The 22,142-nt window shown below is 44.6% G+C and overlaps 1 protein-coding gene across 1 annotated transcript in view; it reads right to left on the bottom strand.

The window, feature by feature from the left end:
* Positions 1 to 22,142, bottom strand: part of LOC126088226 (lachesin-like) — a 405,913-nt gene that overhangs the window by 19,441 nt on the left and 364,330 nt on the right. Inside the window, exons 5-7 of the mRNA XM_049906353.1 lie at positions 20,792 to 20,978; positions 14,898 to 15,029; positions 5,315 to 5,434 (exon numbers count right to left, since the gene is read on the bottom strand). Of these exons, the coding sequence (XP_049762310.1) occupies positions 5,315 to 5,434; positions 14,898 to 15,029; positions 20,792 to 20,978 (439 nt within the window). The remainder of the gene's footprint in view (positions 1 to 5,314; positions 5,435 to 14,897; positions 15,030 to 20,791; positions 20,979 to 22,142) is intronic.

The raw sequence follows: 22,142 nt of genomic DNA, 5'->3' as shown, positions 1-22,142 counted from the left end.
AGTATTTTACAGCTGTGACTTATTAAACTGATAGTTCGGTAATTTTCACATCTGCCAACACCTGCTTTCTTTGGGATTGGAATTATTATATTCTTCTTGAAGTGTGAGGATATTTCGCCTGTCTCGTACATCTTGCTCACCAGATGGTAGAGTTTTGTCAGGAGTGGCTCTCCCAAGGCCGTCAGTAGTTCTAATGGAATATTGTCTACTCCAGGGGCCTTGTTTCGACTCAGCTCTTCCAGTGCTGTGTCAAACTCTTCACGCAGTATCGTATCTCCCATTTCATCTTCATCTACATCCTCTTCCATTTCCATAATATTGTCCTCAAGTACATCGCCCTTGTATAGACCCTCTATATACTCCTTCCACCTTTCTGCTTTCCCCTCTTTGCTTAGAACTGGGTTTCCAGCTGAGCTCTTGATATTCATACAAGTGGCTCTCTTTTCTCCAAAGGTCTCTTTAATTTTCCTGTAGGCTGTATCTATCTTACCCCTAGTGAGATAAGCCTCTACATCCTTACATTTGTCCTCTAGCCATGCCTGCTTAGCCATTTTCCACTTCCTGTCGATCTCATTTTTGAGACGTTTGTATTCCTTTTTGCCTGCTTCATTTACTGCATTTTTACATTTTCTCCTTTCATCAATTAAATTCAATATTTCTGCTGTTACCCAAGGATTTCTACTAGCCCTTGTCTTTTTACCTACTTGATCCTCTGCCGCCTTCACTACTTCATCCCTCAGAGCTACCCATTCGTCTTCTACTGTATTTCTTTCCCCCATTCCTGTCAATTGTTCCCTTACGCTCTCCTTGAAACTCTGTACAACTTCTGGTTCTTTCAGTTTATCCCGGTCCCATATCCTTAAATTCCCACCTTTTTGCTGTTTCTTCAATTTTAATCTACAGTTCATAACCAATAGATTGTGGTCAGAGTCAACATCTGCCCCTGGAAATGTCCTACAATTTAAAACCGGGTTCCTAAATCTCTGTCTTACCATTATATAATCTATGTGATACCTTTTAGTGATTCCCAATTCGTCTCTGCTGCTATAGAGATGGTGCGAGGCAAACTGCTTCACTAGGCATCAACCCCGTATAGTCCTTATACTCCTAGGATATGATATGTGATAGGGCACACGCAAATTTGTATGGATTTACATTTCCGCAATTTCTAATTCGACTTGTGTGCCCGGTAGTGAAAACAAATAATGAGTAACCTTGTTGTAAGGAATTGTACAGTATGTGACATAAGGCTGCCTTTTAAGTCACACAAAGGCAAATCTTACGGCGAGAACAATAGTGTGACATACAGAACTCAGGTTTGAACTACCTTTATTGATATGTACGCACATGTCCACTTACAAATTAGTACAATGACGGGGAAAAAATTGGAATACCAAAGAGAAATTGTGCGACATAAACGAAAGTTGATAGGCGTCTTTCTACATTGAAAGGTGATCTCTCTTCAAATTTCACGCCAGTCGCATAATAGTGGCGATAGTAGCGCCGCTATGAGTATGCAAATAAGGTTTGCTTTAAATATACGCTGTAGCTTTCATGATCGTTAGTCACCATTGAGATTGGACGTGGTGAGTTGATGTTGGTCACGAATGTCTGTAAGGCGACAAAAACGTTATTATCAGCACCTCACGGAGTTTGGACGAGGCCGTGCAATAGGGCTACGAGAAGCTGGCTGTTCCTTCTGCGATAATGCAGAAGGACTTCACAGGAATGACTGGTAGCAGTGGTGGTCACAAGAACGGACGGTCGCAAGAAGACCGTGCCTACGATGGCCACGTGGCACTACTGAGAGGGGAGACCATCGTGTTCGGCGTAGGACAGATGTCTGCTGTGTTCTCTGATGGAAGCTTGTTCTACATCGTTGCCAGTGATGGCCCTGAGTTGGTTATTCCAGTCGAGTGCCTGCAACCACCCGGTCTGCGTGCTGCACACACTGCTACAACTGGAGTTATGGTTTGGGCTACAGTAGCACTCTAGTGGTTATCGCACACAACCTGACTGAAAACTTGTACGTCCGTCTGGTTATTCGACTTGTGTTACCTATCATGAACAGGATTTCAGGGGGTGTGGATAATGCTCGCCCACTTACCGATGTTGCAACACAACATGCTCTGCAGAGTGTCGACATGTTGCCTTCGCCTGCTCGATCAATAGACTTGTCTCCAATCGAGAGCATGTGGGATACCATCGGACAATTGCAGCGTCATCCACAGTGAGTATTAACCGACGCAGTATTGACCGACCGGTTACACCGGTTATCAATGTAACAGCTTTTCATATTTGCAATGGCTTATCTAGCGCTTACATTAATCTGTGATCGTGCAATATTAATCACTCAAATATGTTACCTGGACGTATCGATTCCTAAAATTTTGATACATTAATTATTTCTTAGTGTTGCGATTTTTTTCCCCGTCAGTGTGGTATCGTACAATTTCAATTAAAACATATTATTCGGTCGTATACTATGGACGTCGGTCGGATTACAATTTAATATCTAGTTAGTAGCAAGTAATGGTAAATTATATTATTTTCAGCGCGCAACCCGTAGAAGTACTGGAGTCACTGTTTCGGGTTCCGCACATTGCGTTTGTGTGTTTCCTAAGAGAAAACGACGCTCCAACAGCAGCAGGACGAATTCCGATCCGTAATATTGTCCGCAGAGTCTCCCCCTGTAGAAACGACAGCGGGGACAGGCGTTGACAGCTGCCTCGGGGTGCTGGTCCAGGACGCTACAACGCAATTAGCTGCGCACCATATGTGTGGCGGATTCCCATAGATACCAAGATAATAATGTCTGTCAGCGGAACGTGTACAGGTTCTCGTCGTGACAGCCATTTCTCATTACGTTTGGGCGTGGACTTATTCGCAGTGAATGGCAATAAGGAACTCTCTACGTTCCTCATCGAGCAGTATCAGTCTGGTGTACCACAAACCGAGACTTATAAGCTGTATATGAATTTGTATTAGTCCACGACCAGCGATATTTCTGAGTGTCATTTTTATGAAACTGTGCTACGTATGAATTAGTCTGTCTACTACATTTTTCCTGCGTAGTAATATCCTCACTTGATTCTTATTTCGCTCGTCACCACTCACCTTCTTGGTGGGCAATATTATATTTAATGTCGCATTAACCAAGTTAGGGAAAATTACGAGGGTTCCTTGTTTAATAATAGTTTAACTTGCGTTTTGTGTGCTTCTGCCGCTAATTACTTTTGTGTTGTGTTTCTATGGCACAGAAGGACAACTAACTCGTTTAACCCCGTTCAGGGGCGAAAACAAGCCTAAAAGTGAACTTCAGCCTGATGAGTGGATCAGACCAACACTTATTAATCCCGTTTGTGGATTTTGTACCAACTCTGCATTCCATCTTCCCCCCTACTGGTTAAAATATTCTGACGTTAACGATCTATACAAGATAGCAGATAAGGATATACCATGAAACAATTATCTTATTTCACTTTTGTAAAAATTCACGAAAACATTAGAAAAGTAATGTACAAGCTTCTTTCTAGCCATCTGCCAACAAAAAATATATGTTGTCAAAGCCACAGTTTGGATTTGGTAAAAGTTTCCGATGATGAGGAGTCAGATATAACAAAGCGAAGATATACTTCTTTACTAGAAAATAGATTACAGGGTATTGGAACCTTCTGTGCTCTGCCAAAGACGTTTGACCGCGATAACAATTGTCTATAACGTAAATTCCATCGCTCTGACGCTCAACAAAGGATGAAGTAGGGAAAAGCCGTATACTACAATGAGGTGACAGCAGTCATTGGATACGTCCTAATATCCTGACAGACCTCCTTTTGCTCGGAATAGTGCAGCAACTGGAGGTGGCATGGGCTCAATAAATTGTTGGAAGTCCCCTGCAGAAGTACTGAGCCATGTTGCCTCTACAGCCGCCCATAATTGCGGATTCTGTGCACTAACTGACCTTGTAATTGTGTCACAAGTAAGGCGATCTGTCTGATCAAGTCGTTCACTCGAATTTCCCCGATTGTTCTTCAAACTAATCGCAACCAGTTGTCGCCCGGTGACGGGGCGCACTGTCATTCATAAATATTTCGTTGTTGTCTTGAAGTCCATGAATGGCTGCAAATGGTATCCAGATAGCCGAACATAAACATTTACAGTCAATTATCGTTTCAGTCGGACAACAGGACCCAGTCCATTTCATTCAAACACAGACAGTACCATTATGGAGCCACAGCGAGCTTGTATAGTGCCTGGCTCCATGGCTTCGTGGGATTGCGCCACACTCGTACCCAACCGTCAGTTTTTACTAACTGAAATCGGAACTCATCTCACCAGGTCAAGGTTTTTCAGTCACCTAGTATCCAGCCAGTACGGTCTCAAGTTCAGGAGAGTTGCAGCAAGTGATGTCGTACTGTTAGCAAATGACACTGGCGTCGGTCATAGCCCATTTAACGCCAGATTTTACAGCACTGTCGAAACGGATATGTTCGTCATACGTCCCAACAAATCTACTCAACCGCCGCTGCGCTCTGTCGTTAAGTGAACGCCTTCGAGCACTGCGCTGTCCGTGGTAAGAGGCAGTGCCTGAAATTTGGTATTCTCTAGACACTCTTGACAGTGTGGATCTCGAAATATTGAATTCCCTAACGATTTCCGAAACAGACGGTCCCATGCGTCTTAGCTCCACCTACCATTCCACGTTCAAAGTTTGTTAGTTCTCGATGTGCGACCGTTATCACATGGGACATCTTTTCGCATGAATCACCTGAGTACAAATGACAGCTCCGCCAAAACACTGCCATTTTATACCTAGTAGCACATCGCTAATCCATCAATTGTAGCACCTCAGTGTAAGTCATATTCGATCTTGTGTATATTAACTACCGATCGTCAGCAATATTACCAAAAGGTATGCATAGTTTTTTTTTTTTTTTTTTTTTTTTTTTTTTTTTTTTTTTTTTAGTGGTACGAAGCGCAGGCAATCAAGTATATTCTAACAAAGATTTGGACATTAACAAATAGTTTCTACCCACTTCTTTCGCACTGAACTTTGAATGGGCGTGACATATGCAATTCAACACTTGTAAGCTACTTCCGCTCATAATACGCATAAAATAAAAGAGACTGACAGTGTTCAGTTCTTAGTTACAACTCCGTATTGTACTAAGGCCAGTCCAACGTACCAATGATCAGACATTGAAAGTATAGCTAAAGGGTGCTACAAAAGGGGCTCTAAAGTGAAACACAGCAGGCGCTCTGTAGATGGAGAGGGAAAGAGAGAGAGAGAGAGAGAGAGAGCCCTGCACATTACCTGTTTCGCGGTGCCAGGAGTTGAGCGCCCTGGGAGAGGCCTCCACGTAGCACTGGAGCACCACGTCGCTGCCCTGTGGCGCCAGCACCAACTGGTTCGTCACTTTGATCAGCGGGTGAACTGAAAACACACACAAAAACCGTGTCACAGGTGTGGTTTCCAGATATTTGATAACATAATCTATCAGCATTAGGACTTGAATTTTTCTCGGTTTTAAGCATTATACGTGTATTTTGTAAAAATGTGGGTAGTAGTTGCAACAAAGAGAAGGCAACACTGTGTACAGGAAGTATAGCAGAACTGATGAGCAACTATCCTGAAATCCATTTCTTTTAGTACCATAGAACATATTCTGAGCTGAAACTAGTGGGTATTTCGAACAAAGTGTCTTCCTCCGTGTCAATTAGCAAGGATCCGAAAGCAATGGTCATGCGAAAGGCAACTTGGGCTCTTCTCTCACATGATTCTGAGTTCTACGGATCAAAACAGTCAGGTAGCTTCTGTGTTTCTTGATTTCACAAAAGCATTTGATTTAGCACCACTGCTACGGTTATGTGCAAACGTTTTGTGTGAGAAATTTGTGACTTAGTTGGGAATTTCTTGGTAACCAGGGCGCAAGACGACCTCGAACTGAGAGTTATCGTCAGATGTAGAAGTAACTTGAGGTGTGCCGAGGAAAGTGCTTTGGGAACCTAGCTGTTCATATATTATGTCAATCAGCATGAGGACAAAACTGATAGTAATAGACTTTTAATGAGTGATGCAATTATCTGTAACAAAGCGGTTACAAAATTGGACAAATATTCAGTTAAATCTTGATAAGATTTCAGGACGATAAAGAGTATGGCAACGTGCTATAAATTTTCACAACAATAAAATCATAATCTTAACAAAAAGAAAAAAACGTTGTTAAATCCAAAATTTTCCTTTCTCACAGGCTCTCAACGCGTATTGGGTCGAAGAACGACATTTTATATATTTATTCCAAGTTTTTACTCACTTTTTGTCGGCTATTAATTCGTTATATATCTTTCACGACGAGCTCGTTTCGGCATTTTGCCATTTTCAAGTGATCCTGCAATGATGGCAATGACGGTACAATTTTTCGTAAGAGGTGTATTGCTTACGGCTGCAGTACCATATAGATTTATATGGTTTACGTATATATGAGTAGTTACTTGTTTTAAGTCTCAGATGTTACGAGGTATACTGCATATTGCATCCTGGAGGTTCATTTTGTCACTCAGTCGTATTGGTCACATTTATAATGGCATTTATATAGCACTTATGTGTTTAACAGCCTTCTACAGTGATGCATAGATGTTTACGCTGAATGTTATTCCCAGAAAATCAGCGAATATGTACATCTGTGTTCTGTATGATCCTATGACGTAATCAACATACTTTTATCATATATTTTTACGAAAAATTGTACTATCATCACAGAATCACTTGAAAATGGCAATACGAACTCGTCATGGTAGACATGTAATGATTTTGTAAGTGTGAAAGACGTGCTTTACGTCGGACTCCTTCCATATTTTTGTAACTTTTAACTGCAGTAGCGTTCTTGTTGATCCTTAATATTCTACACCAAAAACCACACTTATATTTGAACGAGGATAGGAGCAAAGTATTTATGATTTATTTTCTGAAAAGTTCCAGTCTCTTATTACGTAGCCATAGTATTGCCCTCTTCCCGCCTAGACTGTTTAGCTTGAAACCACGGCTTGCTCGTTTCAGTGCCCTATACAGGCGAAAGAAGCCGCTTTACTTATTCCCCCAAACAGCAGTACCAACCTTTCAATCCTTGCCTCTCCTTCATATATGTTGACGAAAAGAGGTCCTGCCCGTAAGTTTTGGCGAATCACGAGCCATCCTGTTGCGTTCGGTCTACTTACCAGAACAGCAAGTAGTTCACACTGCAATTTTACGCGGCCTCATTGGTTAGAATGGCGAGAGCCACTTTCTGCAACAACAAAGTTGCGTCTTCACTTCGACCAAGGTAGAGAGCCTGACTTCGGTAGAGCAGTTGTGTTCCTGCCGTTGGGTTAGCATGTGTTCCTGTGGATTCAGATTTAGGCTAAGTAGCGATGCGAGTATGAACTCAGGAATTCTGTAAACTTGAAAGTACCGGCGCTTTCTTGTTCTCCTAACTATTCCTATCCAAAGTTTTTTATATACTTTTTGTGTGTGAAATTCCACTGAATGTTGAGCTGTGCTGGACTCAGCACCCGAGATTTTGTCTGTTAATTAGATCTCATGCACGTGGTGAAACTTTATAACGACGTTAAGTTAACTCATCCGTCTTTCATACATTTGTTTCGCCTTCAGAGAGTTTTATAGTCGATTCAGTATTTCGCAAGTGAAGCGAATAGTTTCAGAACCGTCGATTATTAAAGTTACCTTGTTCCTTTGTTCCTACCCTAGGACCACGTGGTGATTGACTGGCTTCAGTATTTCTTAATAAAACAGTAATTATTCGTGGCTGAGAAAACCTATCATTTGCACTTTCGTGAGCTACAGATGGTGTGATGAATTCTGCAGTGATTTACCTTACATGCGGAAGTGATCCTCCTTTGCTGTTTTTCCTACCCTGTAGCGAGCTATACCCTGGTTTATCTGGCCTCAGTGGTGGCTGAATGTTAAGTTCCCTCTTTTGTTTGCAGTCCCTGACGTAATTTTCGCTAGTATCTGTAAGGCTTCGTCATTATCTTCTTTCTCCCACTCCATTCCTTTGCGAGAGAATTGCCTGCTGAAATAAGTGTTAATCCACACACAACGTTAAATTGTCAGTTTGTAACCAATGCTGTGATTTGCTGTATTAAACTAATGTTGGTGATTCATTCTTTTTACTGACTTACAACCACAATAAAACTGTAGATGAAATGGTGAAGAATCTGTCATGCCCTTCGTCAGGTGGAAAAAAAAAAATTATTTTTCGTACCGTCGTCTCGGATCTCGCGTTGTTGTGGTGCTGCTTTGTTACATTATACCTAGATGGAAAATTTGTGGGAAGGCCTTATGGGACCAAACTACTCAGGTCATCGGTCCCTAAGCTTACGCACTATTTAATCTAACTTAAACTAACTTACGCTAAGGACAACACTGAGGGAGGACTCGAACCTCCTACGGGGAGGAGCCGCGAGGATAGTGATGCGGCTCCTTAGACCACGCGGCTACATCTAGATGTTAGGGTCTTACATTTCAAGATCCGCTTCGACCATTGCATGTATGAAATAATAGTTCAATATCGTTCGTTCTAGCGAGGGAAACACCATCTCTTACTGCTAGACCGAAATAAGATTTCACTTGATGTGGTCAGAGGGGACGCTTGCTTATGGAATTATGCGTTTATTCCTTGAAGTTCTATGAATGCATTTCTCCTTATCCGTACCCTGGATAACAACGTTTATGACAAAACGTTATTCTCAAGGAACCATGAACTTTCCCACTTGCTTCGTTGAATTACAGATCCTAGCAAAATCCTGCTTAACACGCCCAGACTCCTCTTTTAAGTATCAACAAAAACCAACAAATACTTCGAAGAATTTACGAGGGCAGTTCAATAAGTAATGCAACACATTTTTTTTATCGGCCAATTTTGGTTGAAAAAACCGGAAATTTGTTGTGGAATATTTTCAAACATTCCCGCTTCGTCTCGTATAGTTTCATTGACTTCCGACAGGTGGCAGCGCTGTACGGAGCTGTTAAAATGGCGTCTGTAACGGATGTGCGTTGCAAACAACGGGCAGTGATCGAGTTTCTTTTGGCGGAAAACCAGGGCATCTCAGATATTCCTAGGCGCTTGCAGAATGTCTACGGTGATCTGGCAGTGGACAAAAGCACGGTGAGTCGTTGGGCAAAGCGTGTGTCATCATCGCCGCAAGGTCAAGCAAGACCGTCTGATCTCCCGCGTGCGGGCCGGCCGTGCAATGTGACTCCTGCAATGGCGGAGCGTGCGAACACACTCGTTCGAGATGATCGACGGATCACCATCAAACAACTCAGTGCTCAACTTGACATCTCTGTTGGTAGTGCTGTCACAATTGTTCACCAGTTGGGATACTCAAAGGTTTGTTCCCGCTGGGTCCCTCGTTGTCTAACCGAACACCATAAAGAGCAAAGGAGAACCATCTGTGCGGATTTGCTTGCTCGTCATGTGGCTGAGGGTGACAATTTCTTGTCAAAGATTGTTACAGGCGATGAAACATGGGTTCATCACTTCGAACCTGAAACAAAACGGCAATCAATGGAGTGGCGCCACACCCACTCCCCTACCAAGAAAAAATTTAAAGCCATACCCTCAGCCGGTAAAGTCATGGTTACAGTCTTCTGGGACGCTGAAGGGGTTATTCTGTTCGATGTACTTCCCCATGGTCAAACGATCAACTCTGAAGTGTATTGTGCTACTCTTCAGAAATTGAAGAAACAACTTCAGCGTGTTCGTAGGCACAAAAATCTGAACGAACTTCTCCTTCTTCATGACAACGCAAGCCCTCACACAAGTCTTCGCACCCGAGAGGAGCTCACAAAACTTCAGTGGACTGTTCTTCCTCATGCACCCTACAGCCCCGATCTCGCACCGTCGGATTTCCATATGTTTGGCCCAATGAAGGACGCAATCCGTGGGAGGCACTACGCGGATGATGAAGAAGTTATTGATGCAGTACGACGTTGGCTCCGACATCGACCAGTGGAATGGTACCGTGCAGGCATACAGGCCCTCATTTCAAGGTGGCGTAAGGCCGTAGCATTGAATGGAGATTACGTTGAAAAATAGTGTAGTGTAGCTAAAAGATTGGGGAATAACCTGGTGTATTTCAATGCTGAATAAAACAACCCCTGTTTCAGAAAAAAAAATTGTTGCATTACTTATTGAACTGCCCTCGTAGATAAAAAACCTTTTATCCTGTGACTACCATGTAAATGAGTCGGGGCCACTAATACACAAAAGAAAACATAAGAGCTGTCTTGTAGAACAATGACATAGGCTCAGTCGTGTGTAGCGCAGGTGGCAAACTTTGGTTCATCGGTACAATTCCAGGAAATTGCAACAAGTCAACAGAGAAGATTGCTTACAGAACAACTGTGCGACTGATCCTGGAATATTGTTCAAGTATTTCGACCGATACTTAATAGGACTAACAAGGAATATAGAACGTTTACAGAAAAGGGTGCGGCAAGAACACAGGTCTGTTCGATTCACGGGAGAGCGTCGTGGAGATGCTGGAAAGACTGAACTTGGAGAGCTTTTAAGATACATACAAACTTTCCCTAGGAAGCATACTTATACATTTTAAGAACCACCTGTAAGTGACGAATGTAAGAGCATGCTGATACTAGCTACAGTGTGCACAGAGGAGTTTAAGCAATCATTTTTCCCGCGCTCATTACATGGACGGAGTGGAACGAAGCAATGGTAAGCACTCCCTGCCACGCACTTCACAGTCGTTTACATAGTGCAGCGGCAGATATAGATTAAGACAAGACTGAGGGCTTTAGTAAATGTTGTCGCCGAAGGGAAAAATTTTCCAAGTTGTAAGGCTCGTCATGTTCCTCTTCTGATTTCTTCCACAATAGCCGACATTTCAAACCCTCTGCTGGGAACTTCTTCAGGGCACTTCCGGCGACCCTGGTTGGCTGCATGCAGTCGAAGACCAGCCTCTAGTTCACTTATAAGAGGAAGTTCCCAAATTTTGAAAGACTGTGGTTATTTCGGTAGGCAATCATCAGTCCGTTAGCTAGCGATAACAGGTAGTGGAGGACAGAATGTCTATAAAATATTGCCCTCGTGCCGCCGAAAATTTTATCTTCTTGATCATGTTGAGCACCGCAACTAACTATGTTAATGATTAACAAAATCCATCTCAGCTGTGTTATTACACATTTATTAACACAATAAACGTAAAATAATAATAATGCTCTCGTCTTTATTAATTATTAATTATATCCTCAGTGTTTACTAACATTTGAGAAAAATACAACAGCCACAGGAAGAGTCTTAACCCGAAAGATCAATAGGACAAGTATTTTAATTATCTATCAGATCACTGTTACTTTCCAGTAATGTTTACAAAAGTTACTTATAACAAAAATCCCGCCGGCCAGGGTGGCCGAGCGGTTCTAGGCGCTACAGTCTGGAACAGCGCGACCGCTGCGGTCTCAGGTTCGAATCCTGCCTCGGGCATGGATGTGTGTGATGTCCTTAGGTTATTTAGGTTCAAGTAGTTCTAAGTTCTGGGGGACTGATGACCTTAGAAGTTAAGTCCCATAGTGCTCGGAGCCTAACATGGCAACATCTCTTACTACAGTGACTATAGTCGATTGGCCGCTGGATCACGTGGCCTGCACAACGTTTCTCACCAGTAGAGACAACCTGAATGATTTAGTTACCGACATATAGCGAAATACGAAGGTGCTCCAACTTAGGTAATAGTCCATCTTCGGGAACTCTGCCGTGCTTATTTAATCATGTATTCTTCCAATTGTTCTATAGTTAGTTAGTCACTAACATGTTCCATGGAACATTTTGCACTATAGATCGTACTGACATGGAACAAGCCATTTTACATTGCAAATTCATCTGTACATTCGGTTTCTTTCTGAATATTTCCAAGCTTTTGTTCCAAAAAGAAGGAAGATATTGATATGTGGATTAATAATTCCTCCTGTTGCGCTTCAAATAAGTACAGGCGTGGATTTGGGGAATTCGTGTAAATTTCGCGCAGCTATGGCTGGAAGGCAAGTGTTAATGGAGCGATTGGCACATTGGATGGCATGCGTGGACTATGTTGATATTTTACAAACGATGCTGCGAGACAGGTGTACGACAACACTTGCAGGCTAGAAAGCATAGAGCGCTATGTCCACCAAGACTTGGCGACGCTGGAGATTCCGGCATCGGCGCTGACGCATCAACTCTACCGGCGCCATAGCCAAGCTCTGCAGAAGGTCCACTGTGTACCTTCCACGCAATAAAATCAATAATACCCTTGTCTGTGTTTCTCTGCACGCTTCTGCGTGAGTCATCCCTCTCTCCAGAGTCGTGCCTCTCGGTCGTTTTGACATATTACCACCTTCTACACAGTACAGTAACAGAAATTCTTCAATAGAGTAGAAGATATTCTCAAGGAGAAACTTTCTCAGTTTGTTATTAAATTTTACTTTTCTGTGTGTCACATTCTCTATGCCACTGGGTAAGTGATCAAAATGCTTTGTTGTAGCACCGTGCACCATTTTTTGTGCAAAAGACAACCTTAATGTGGAGTAATGAATGTCATTTTTCCTTCCGGTATTGTAATTATGTACCTTCTTGCTCCTTTTCAACTGTAGTGGATTATTAACAATAAACTTCATGAGTAATAAATTCATTGTGAAGCTGCATTCAGAATGCATAACTCCTTAAACAGATGCCTGCAAGATGATCGTTGGTGAGCATTACATATTTTTCTTACAGCACATTTTTACACACTGCAGACTTTCTTTCTTAAAACTGAGCTACTCCAGAATATTATCCCACATGATATTATTGAATGAAAATATGCAAAATATGTCAGCTTACTGATTTCTCTCTAAGATTTGCAATGATTCTAAGCGCAAATGTGGCCGAACCAAGTTCCTTTAGAAGTTGCAAATCTTTTTCTTTCAATTTAAAGTGTCGTCAATATCGACCCCTAAGAATTTTGAAGTTATCACAGTACTTATTATTTCCTCATCATTTGTTACGCTTACCATTGCTGTAGTGTCTTTAGACGTGCAGAAATGAAAATGTTGTCTCTTTCTAAAATTGAGGGTGAGACCCTTCGCAGAAAACCAGTCAATGATACTTTTAAGAACTTTATTTATCATTTCTGCTGTTTCTGTATATATGCTTGGATTGATCACAATACTAGTGCCATCTGTAAAAAGAACTAATTCTGCTTCTTGTATACTAAACGGGGGATCAATTAGTTATATTAGGAACTGTAGTGGACCTAAGATTGAACTTTGGAGAACCACATACGTAATTTGTCCAGAGTCATACTTATGTCACTGGAATATATGTACATTCGTGTCCAGAATTGAGGCAACAAACCGCTATTTCCCCATCCTGTGTCTAATTCACAATATAAACATACACAAGTCTGTACGATCATGTTCTGTACGGCAGATGGCAGTCCGGTCAGTGGACAACTGGGCCAGCGATGATGTCAGGGCACCTATCAACCGTGAAAATGTTTGCCCGGTATGCCCAATTCCACAGTCACTGTGTACAACCATAGCTGGTGCAGTGTGGTACGATGAAGAAGCCCACCACAATCTCTGTGGTGGAAGGCCACGTGAAGAATGGAAGCAGGATAGTCGCAAACTGATGTGGCCCAATGGCTTAATGTGAATCGTTCTCTTCGTTCTCGGATGTGGCGACGGTTTATAGAGACCGAAACTGTATCCGTAAGACCAGGGCATGGCCGACCAGTGTGATGTTAGAGACGGAGGGCTGTTATTTGCCAGAATTTGTACAGAAGATTTCGGCAGAGTGGCCTTTGTTGTCGGATATCTGTTGTGTGTGTACCTCTAACACAGAAGGGAACGTCTAGAGAGAAGCCGTCAACATATCATCTCGATGGTCGAATAGTGGGGCAATATTCTATTCACATATGAATCCTGAGAGTGATTCTTGACGGATTCGCATCTGGAGGGAACGAGAAACACGATTTCGGGAGCCAAACATTGTGGAAAGAGACCAGTATCGAGAAGGATCTCTAATGGTGTGGGCAGGGATTATGTTGACCACTCGAACACCACTTCATGAAATCGTATATGTAAAGTGGCATGGTTTAACTGCTGTGACGTATCGTAACGAGATCTTGGAATCTCATGTGCAGTTGTTGCGAGGTGCTGTGGGCCCAGGCCCCGTACTGATGGACGATAATGCTCGACCTCATAGCTTGGAAGCGAAAGATATTGCACGCATGCTGTGGGCTCCTCGCTCACCCGATTTAAAATCCATAGAGCTTATCAGGGATGCTCTAGGAAGACGATTTGCATCGTGCCAGTATTCAGTAACGCCACTCCAAGACTTGCGAGCAGCTCTGGAGGAAGAATGGGCGTTATTGCCTCAACATGAGACTGACGACATCAGCTACAGCATGCCTGCACTGCTTCAGGAGGTGGTTGCATACCATACACACAGTAACCAGTTTTCAGAATGAGTGTGCAAATCCCCTTAGTTGAAAAAAAAGAACAATTTTGTCTTTCGTTACGCACGTTGCAATTGTTTACATTCTGTATTTTTTACATTGTTTCTATTTTACTATCACCTGCTTATACGGTTTTCTGTGAAAATAAACACAACCCTGCAAAATTACCGTTTCTTGCTTTAATTTTGGACAGCAGTGTTACATGTATGTATATTTATACTGTAACCAAAATTTCGAATTTTATGCTACAATTTTAATGATCAGCCACATATTTCGGTAACGTTTCCGGTGGAAGATACTCTATTGTAACAGCAATGGTTATGAGTAATAAAGTCGGCAGCGGGCAGCACTGGGGACAGTGAATAAAGAGCTAGGGACAGTAAGTAAGTGTCAGCACTCACAGTGGACGCTGACGGGGAAGCGCTTGCTGACGGCCGGCGGCACGCCGTTGGAGGCGACGCACAGGTAGACGCCCATGTCGGCGCGCGTCACGCCGCTCAGCAGCAGCGTGTCGCCCTCCACCTGGTGCTGCGCTGCGAACACAGTACAGGAAAAGAAGAACACTAACATCACGGCCATGTCTGCACCTACAACTGTGTTAGGACACACAAGCATTACCGAATTACACTGAAGCGTCAAAGAAACTGGTACACCTGTCTAATATCGTGTAGGGCCACCGCGAGCACGCAGAAGTGCCGCAACACTACGTGGCGTGGACTCGACTGATGTCTGAGATAGTGTAGGAGGTAGTGACACCATGAATCCTGCAGAGATGTTCATAAATCCCGTGAGAGTACGACGGGGTGGAATCTCTTCCGAACAGCACGTCGCAAGGCATCCCAGATATGCTCAATAATGTTCATGTTTGGGGTCTTTGGAAGCCAGCAGAAGTGTTCGAGCTCAAAAGAGCGTTACTGGAGCGGCTCTGTAACAATTCTGGACGTTTAGGGTGTCGCATTGTCCTGCTGGTAATTGTCCAAGTCAGTTGGAATTCACAATGGAAAGTAATGGATACAGGTGATCAGACAGGAGGTTTACGTACGTGTCACCTGTCAGAGTCGTATCTAGATGTATCACGGGTCCCATATCACTCCAACTCCACACGCTCCACACCATTACAGAGCCTCCACGAGCTTGATCAGTCCCAGGCTGACATGGAGGACCCATGGATTCGTGAGGCTGTCTACGTACGTCCATCCGCTCGATTCAATTTGAAACAAGACTCGTCCGACCAGACAATATATTTCGAGACATCCACAGCCCAATGTCGGTGTTGAAGGGCCCAGGGAGGCGTAAAGCTTCGCGTCGTGCAGTTATGAAGGGTACATGAGTGGGCTTCCGGCTCCGAAAGCCCATGTTGATGATGTTTCGTTGAACGGTTCCCACGCTGACACTTGTTGATGGCCCAGCATTGAAGTCTGCAGCAAGTTGTGGATGGGTTGCACTTCTGTCACGCTGAACGATTCTCTTCAGTCGTCGTTGGTCCCGTCCTTGCAGAATGTTCTTGCAGCCGCAGCGATGTTTTACCGGATTTCTGATATTCACAGCACGTTCGTGAAATGGTCGTACGGGAAAATTCCCACTTCATCGGTACCTAGGTGTTGCTGTTTACCGTCGCTCGTGCTCCGACTCTAACACCACGCTGAACTTTTTAAATCTTGATAACCTGCCATTGTAGCAGCAGTAACCAATCTAACAACTGAGACAGACACTTATTGCCTTATATTGGCCCTGCCGACCGCTGTGCCGTATCCTGCCTGTTTATATATTTCTGTATTTGAATACGCATGCCTATACGAGTTTCTTTGGGTCTTCAGTGTATAGCATAAGATATCCATCAACAACAGAACTCGTAATACTCTGCGTTTATCTTAGTTCACTGCCAACAACAGTGCCACGGTCGGTACAGCTCTTTCCATCAGTGTACGAATATAAGCATCGTCGGGCGCTGCCAGTACTTCGAGGGATGACCTGTGGAGTGTATTCCCTTTGCCTTTGCAACACAGATTACAGAAGGGGTGGTAGCATGAAGTCCGTAATCACCTTTTTTTCTGTCGGTGTCACGGATTAAATTGCAAACCTCTCCGCAGCTTCTCGTGAAATGAAGGAATGCGACGCTGTTGATGATGGTGATACATCCGTCTGATGGGGACGTAAATTTCGGCGACCCCGTTGGTGCTATTCGAGAGGAGTGGGCCATGTGCTGGCACCAGGTTTCATCCGTCATTCATATACAAGGTAATTCATTATCATGTGCCAACCTGCTGGAAGCACACTGCTTTGGAAAAACAAACAGGGAAATATTCGCACGGTGAACAGGTACTCTAGCAACATATTGCCAGAAGAACAACAGTGTTATTTTCTGCTTCACATAGACCATTTATCTACTATTAGCGAATACATAAATCTATGACACCCACAGTAAATAATGTACTGTCCAGTCTCATTAATGTGACCACCTGTCAAAAGCCTTTTGCAGCGCAAACTGCTTCAAGACTTGCAGAAAGAGAGACAGTGAGGTCCTGGAAGGTACCGATATGGATGTGAAGACATGCCGATTCCAATGCTGCCGCCAGCTGCGATGGGCTTCTCGGTTGAGGATACATGGCACGTACAGCCCGATAGAGGTGGTCCACAGATTTAATCCGGTTTAAATCCGGGGAGTTTGGTTCAAATGCCTCCAAGCACTATGGGACTTAACATCTCAGGTCATCAGCCCCCTAGACTTAGAACTACTTAAACCTAACTAAGGACATCACACACATCCATGCCCGAGGCAGGATTGCAATCTGCGACCGTAGCAGCAGCGCGGTTCCGGATTGAAGCGCCTAGAACCGCTCGGCCACAGTGGCCGACGGGGAGTTTGGAGGCCGGGGGAATACAGTTGACGTATTGTGGTGCTCTTCGAACCAAGCACGTACACTGCGACCTGTGTGACAAGTTGCATTGTTTCGGTAAAGACACCATCATGCCAGGCAAAAAGAAACTGTATGTACGGGTGGAGAAGGTTCTCAAGGATAGAGGCGTGCTTGTATTGATCCATTGTGTCTTCAGGAATGACAAGATCATCCCTAATGCCTGGAGCGTTCCGACGACTTTTGGCAGAGTGTTCGTTTTCAGAAGTTTCGCGCCGTACACGCCAACAACCATCTGTCCGATGCAGCATAAAAAGTTATTCATCTGTAACGGCCAACTGTCGCCAGTCACGTCCGTTTGTGGTATTGGCGTGCAAATTGCAGCCTTCGTCGTCGGTGAATAGCAGTCAGCATGGGTGCATGATCCAGGCACGAGCTATGTATACACATACGCAGCTGAACTGTCGTTGAGGAGACACTGTTAGTAGCTCCTTAGTTCCTCTGGATATTCAGTTGCTTAGCAGTTGCACCTATGTAGCTGTCGTTTACCTTTGACATACATCGCCCGTTGTGCACCTCAGCTGCCTCGACGCCGATATTGGATAGCGCCATTTTGCCATGAACAGGATACTTTAACCACGGTTGCACGCGAACCGTTTACAAACTTAGTCGCTTCGTAAATGCTTCTACTCTTGGCTGGAACACAAATGAGCATGCCCTTTTGGACGACAGATAAATCGCTTCGTTTTCGCATTACGACAGCTTCTGTTATCCGTGTCCACCCGTCGCGCTTTAGACGACCTACACCACAGTCTGTGGATGGTTATTGCCAGTTGAGGTCGATCATAGGCAGTGGTTGCGTTAATGTGACTGGAACGCGTATATCTTTGCTTTGTTGTGTTTGCGTAAGCTATCGGTGTGTGTAAACACATTAATCAAAATCAGAATGATATTTGTAAAAGTGCTAATGATGACCCATCTTTCATTTTGTTTTTTCGTGATTGTGTCTGAAACACTGGGATACGTTTATCATGATGTTGCTGTGTGTTATACGGATACAACAAATAAAAACATAAGCCTTCAAAACTATCAATACACATTCACGTCAAGTACACACATCACAAAAAGGTTCGCATCACCTCGGTTCCAGGAGTTTCGAAACCGGTACAGAAAACTCGAATAGAGATCAACATAAACATCATTTCTGCCATTTTTATTGCTCGTGGAAACCACACATTGCATGTTGTACCACCATACAGTGAGACCTTCACAGGTGGTAGACCAGATTGCTGAACACACCGGTATCTCTAATATCCAGTGGCACGTCCTCTTGCATTGATGAATGCCTGTATTCGTCGCGGCATTCTATCCAAAAGTTCATCAAGATACTGTTGGTCCAGATTGTCCCGCTCCTCAACGGATATTCGGCGTAGATCCCTCAGAGTGGTTGATGGGTCACGTCGTCTATAAACAGCCCTTTTCAATCTGTCCCAGGCATGTTCGATAGCCTCCATGTCTGGAGAACATGCTGGCCACTCTAGTCGAACGATGTCGTTATCCTAAAGGAAGCGATACACAAATGTGCACGATGGGGATGAGAATTATCGTCCATGAAGACGACTGCCTCGCCAAAATGCTGCCGATATGGTTGCACTATCCGTCGGAGGAAGGCATTCACGTATAGTGCAGCCGTTATGGCGCTTTCCATGACCACCAGCGGCGTACGTTGGCCCCACATAATGCCGCCCGAAAACAGCACGAAAACTTCACCTTGCTGCAGACGCTGGACAGTGTGTCTAAGGCGTTTAGCCTGACTGGGTTGCCTCCAAACACGTCTCCGACGATTGTCTGGTTGAGGGCATATGCGACACCGATCGGTGAAGAAAACGTGATGCTAATCTTGAGCGGTCCATTGGGCATATAGTTGGGCCCATCTGTACCACGTTGCATGGTGTATTGGTTGCAAAGATGGACCTAGCCATGGACGTCGGGAGTGAAGTTGCGCATTATGCAGCCTATTGTGCACAGTTTGAGTCGTAACACGACGTCCTGTGGCTGCACGGAAAACATTATTCGACATGGTGCAATTGCTGTCAGGATTTCTACGAGCCATAATCCGTAGATAGCGGTGATCCTATTCAGTAGTAGCTCTTGGGCGGGCTGAGCGAGGCATGTCATCGACAGTTCCTACCTCTCTGTATCTCCTCCGTGTCCGAACAACATAGCTTTGGTTCACTACAATACGCCTTGAAAATGTCCTTGTTGAGAGCCCTTCCTGGCACAAAATAACAATGCGGACGGTATTGACCGTCTAGGCATGGCTGAACTACAGAAAACACGAGCGGTGTACCTTTCTCCTGGTGGAATGACTGGAACTGACCGGCTGTTGGACCCCTCCGTCTAATAGGCGCTGCTCATGTGTGGTTGTCTACATCTTTGAGCGGGTTTAGTGACATCTCTGAATAGTCAAAGGGATTGTGTCTGTGATACAGTACCCACAGTCAACGTCTATCTTCAGGAGTGCTGGGAACGTGGGTGACGCAAAACTTTTTTTGATGTCTGTAGTTGTTCTAAACAGTTATGATGCAGAATGAGATTTTCACTCTGCAGCGGAGTGTGCGCTGATATGAAACTTCCTGGCAGATTAAAACTGTGTGCCCGACCGAGACTCGAACTCTGGACCTTTGCCTTTCGCGGGCAAGTGCTCTACCAACTGAGCTACCGAAGCACGACTCACGCCCGGTACTCACAGCTTTACTTCTGCCAGTACCTCGTCTCCTACCTTCCAAACTTTACAGAAGCTCTCCTGCGAACCTTGCAGAACTAGCACTCCTGAAAGAAAGGATATTGCGGAGACATGGCTTAGCCACAGCCTGGGGGATGTTTCCAGAATGAGATTTTCACTCTGCACCAGAGTTCGAGTCTCGGTCGGGCACACAGTTTTAATCTGCCAGGAAGTTTCAGTTATGATGCAATTTCCTTTACGAATATTTTCACAATGGGGCACCATGACACGCAAAACAAGCAACATCTGACTAACAGTTCATCCTGTTGCTTAACTATCTGGTTATGAAAGACAATTCAAAATGTGTAATGGCAAGGAGCAACAAGATGCGTTAAGTTAGTTGTTAGTACCTGTTTCTGTAACAAAACCTGCAATGACTTTTCGAAATATTAGTAGGTAGAATCGCTGTTGTATTGAGTTGTTTTAATCAGTAAAGCGGTCTTCGACTGTGTCTGTGTCAGTATTCATCTCTTTACCTCATTGGTTTATGTCCTGTGTAATTTTAATTGTGGGGCAGGGGAATTCTTTTACTTGCTCCATTATCGCACACAATTTTGGGGGTAAACAAGTCGCTAATCTCCTTCCTAGCACAGGAATACTGGTATTGCCCAAAACAAGCTTTCGAAGGGGTGAGGACAGCGCGCAGCGAGCTCACCTTGGCGGCCGTCGGGCAGCCGGAGCACGATGTCGCGGCCGTCCTCGCGCTTCCAGATGACGGACGGCGGCGGGTCGCCGGTGGCCGTGCAGCGCATGCGCACGGAGCCGCCCTCGGGCGCCGCGGAGGCTGCGCTGGCGCCGTCGTCCACGATGTCCGGCGGCACCACCACCTCCAGGTGGCCCGTCTGCGCATCGCATCGAAACACTGCCTCAGTCCGAACACTACGACTTAGTCCAGTACAGTGGCAACACACCGCATCTGATTCTGCTGCTCGTGATGTTTAATCTAGGAGAGGTACAGTCACATCTTATAATGTTAACATTTTTTTTCATGTTGCAAAGACGAGAATCTGAGGTTTCAGTTTCCACCACTAGCACGCTGATAGTTAAGAAAAAGACTAGTAGGGTGCCGGTGCTCGCACAAATAGACGGACGCTTTCCGTCAGTTTTGAGTAAGATAGTTACCATGAAAGATCAGGTTTCTTGCGTTCTTGAGTTTGCAAAAAGTGAGTGAGAAATTTTAGTGCAGTGGTCAGTCGTCTCCAATGCAGTGAACACCTAATTGTATTGTATTGTAAAGTATGTTAACCGAGGCCATAGAAACAACGGAGAGGCTCCGTCCCCGCCGCAACCGCAGTGGTCCACAACCCCACGACGACTACCGCAGTCCACTTACCCCTCCGCAGCCCCACACCGAACCCAGGGTTATTGTTCGGCCCCCGTTGGACCCCCAAAGGGAACGTCTCACACCAGACGAATGTAATCCCTATACTTTTGTGATAGAGTAATGATAAGGGGGAACCCGTGGGCTAGGGGTAGCGTATTTGATTCGTATCCAAAACGTCTTCGGTCCCGGGTTCGAACCCCGCCACTGCCTAAATTTTGATAAATAATCGGCATTGGCGGCCGAAGACCTCCGGCATAAGAAGTCACCCTCATTCTGCCAACGGCCTTGTCAAAGAGGGCGGAGGAGCGGATAGAGGTCCAGGGCACTCTCTTGTCCTAGGGGTGGGAAATTGCCCCTAAAGGCGGAAGAATCAGCAATGATCAACGACATGAGGATGCAGAAGGCAATGGAAACCACTGCATTAAAGACACGTAACGTGTATCCACACGACATGTGGCCTGTAATTGATCTCCGGGAGGGGACTGCCAAGAGGGAGGTTACCATGAGAAGAAGATTGAATAATCTACGAAAGGATAACGTTCTACGAGTCGGGGCGTGGAATGTCAGAAGCTTGAACGTGGTAGGGAAACTAGAAAATCTGAAAAGGGAAATGCAAAGGCGGTAGGGGGTGGAAGGAAGACAAGGATTTCTGGTCAGACGAGTATCGGGTAACATCAACAGC

Source organism: Schistocerca cancellata, chromosome 6 (genome assembly GCF_023864275.1).
Source record: "Schistocerca cancellata isolate TAMUIC-IGC-003103 chromosome 6, iqSchCanc2.1, whole genome shotgun sequence".
Lineage (NCBI taxonomy): Eukaryota > Metazoa > Arthropoda > Insecta > Orthoptera > Acrididae > Schistocerca > Schistocerca cancellata.
The sequence above is the reverse complement of the archived record's forward strand: the minus strand, read 5'-3'. Positions and strand labels throughout refer to the sequence as shown.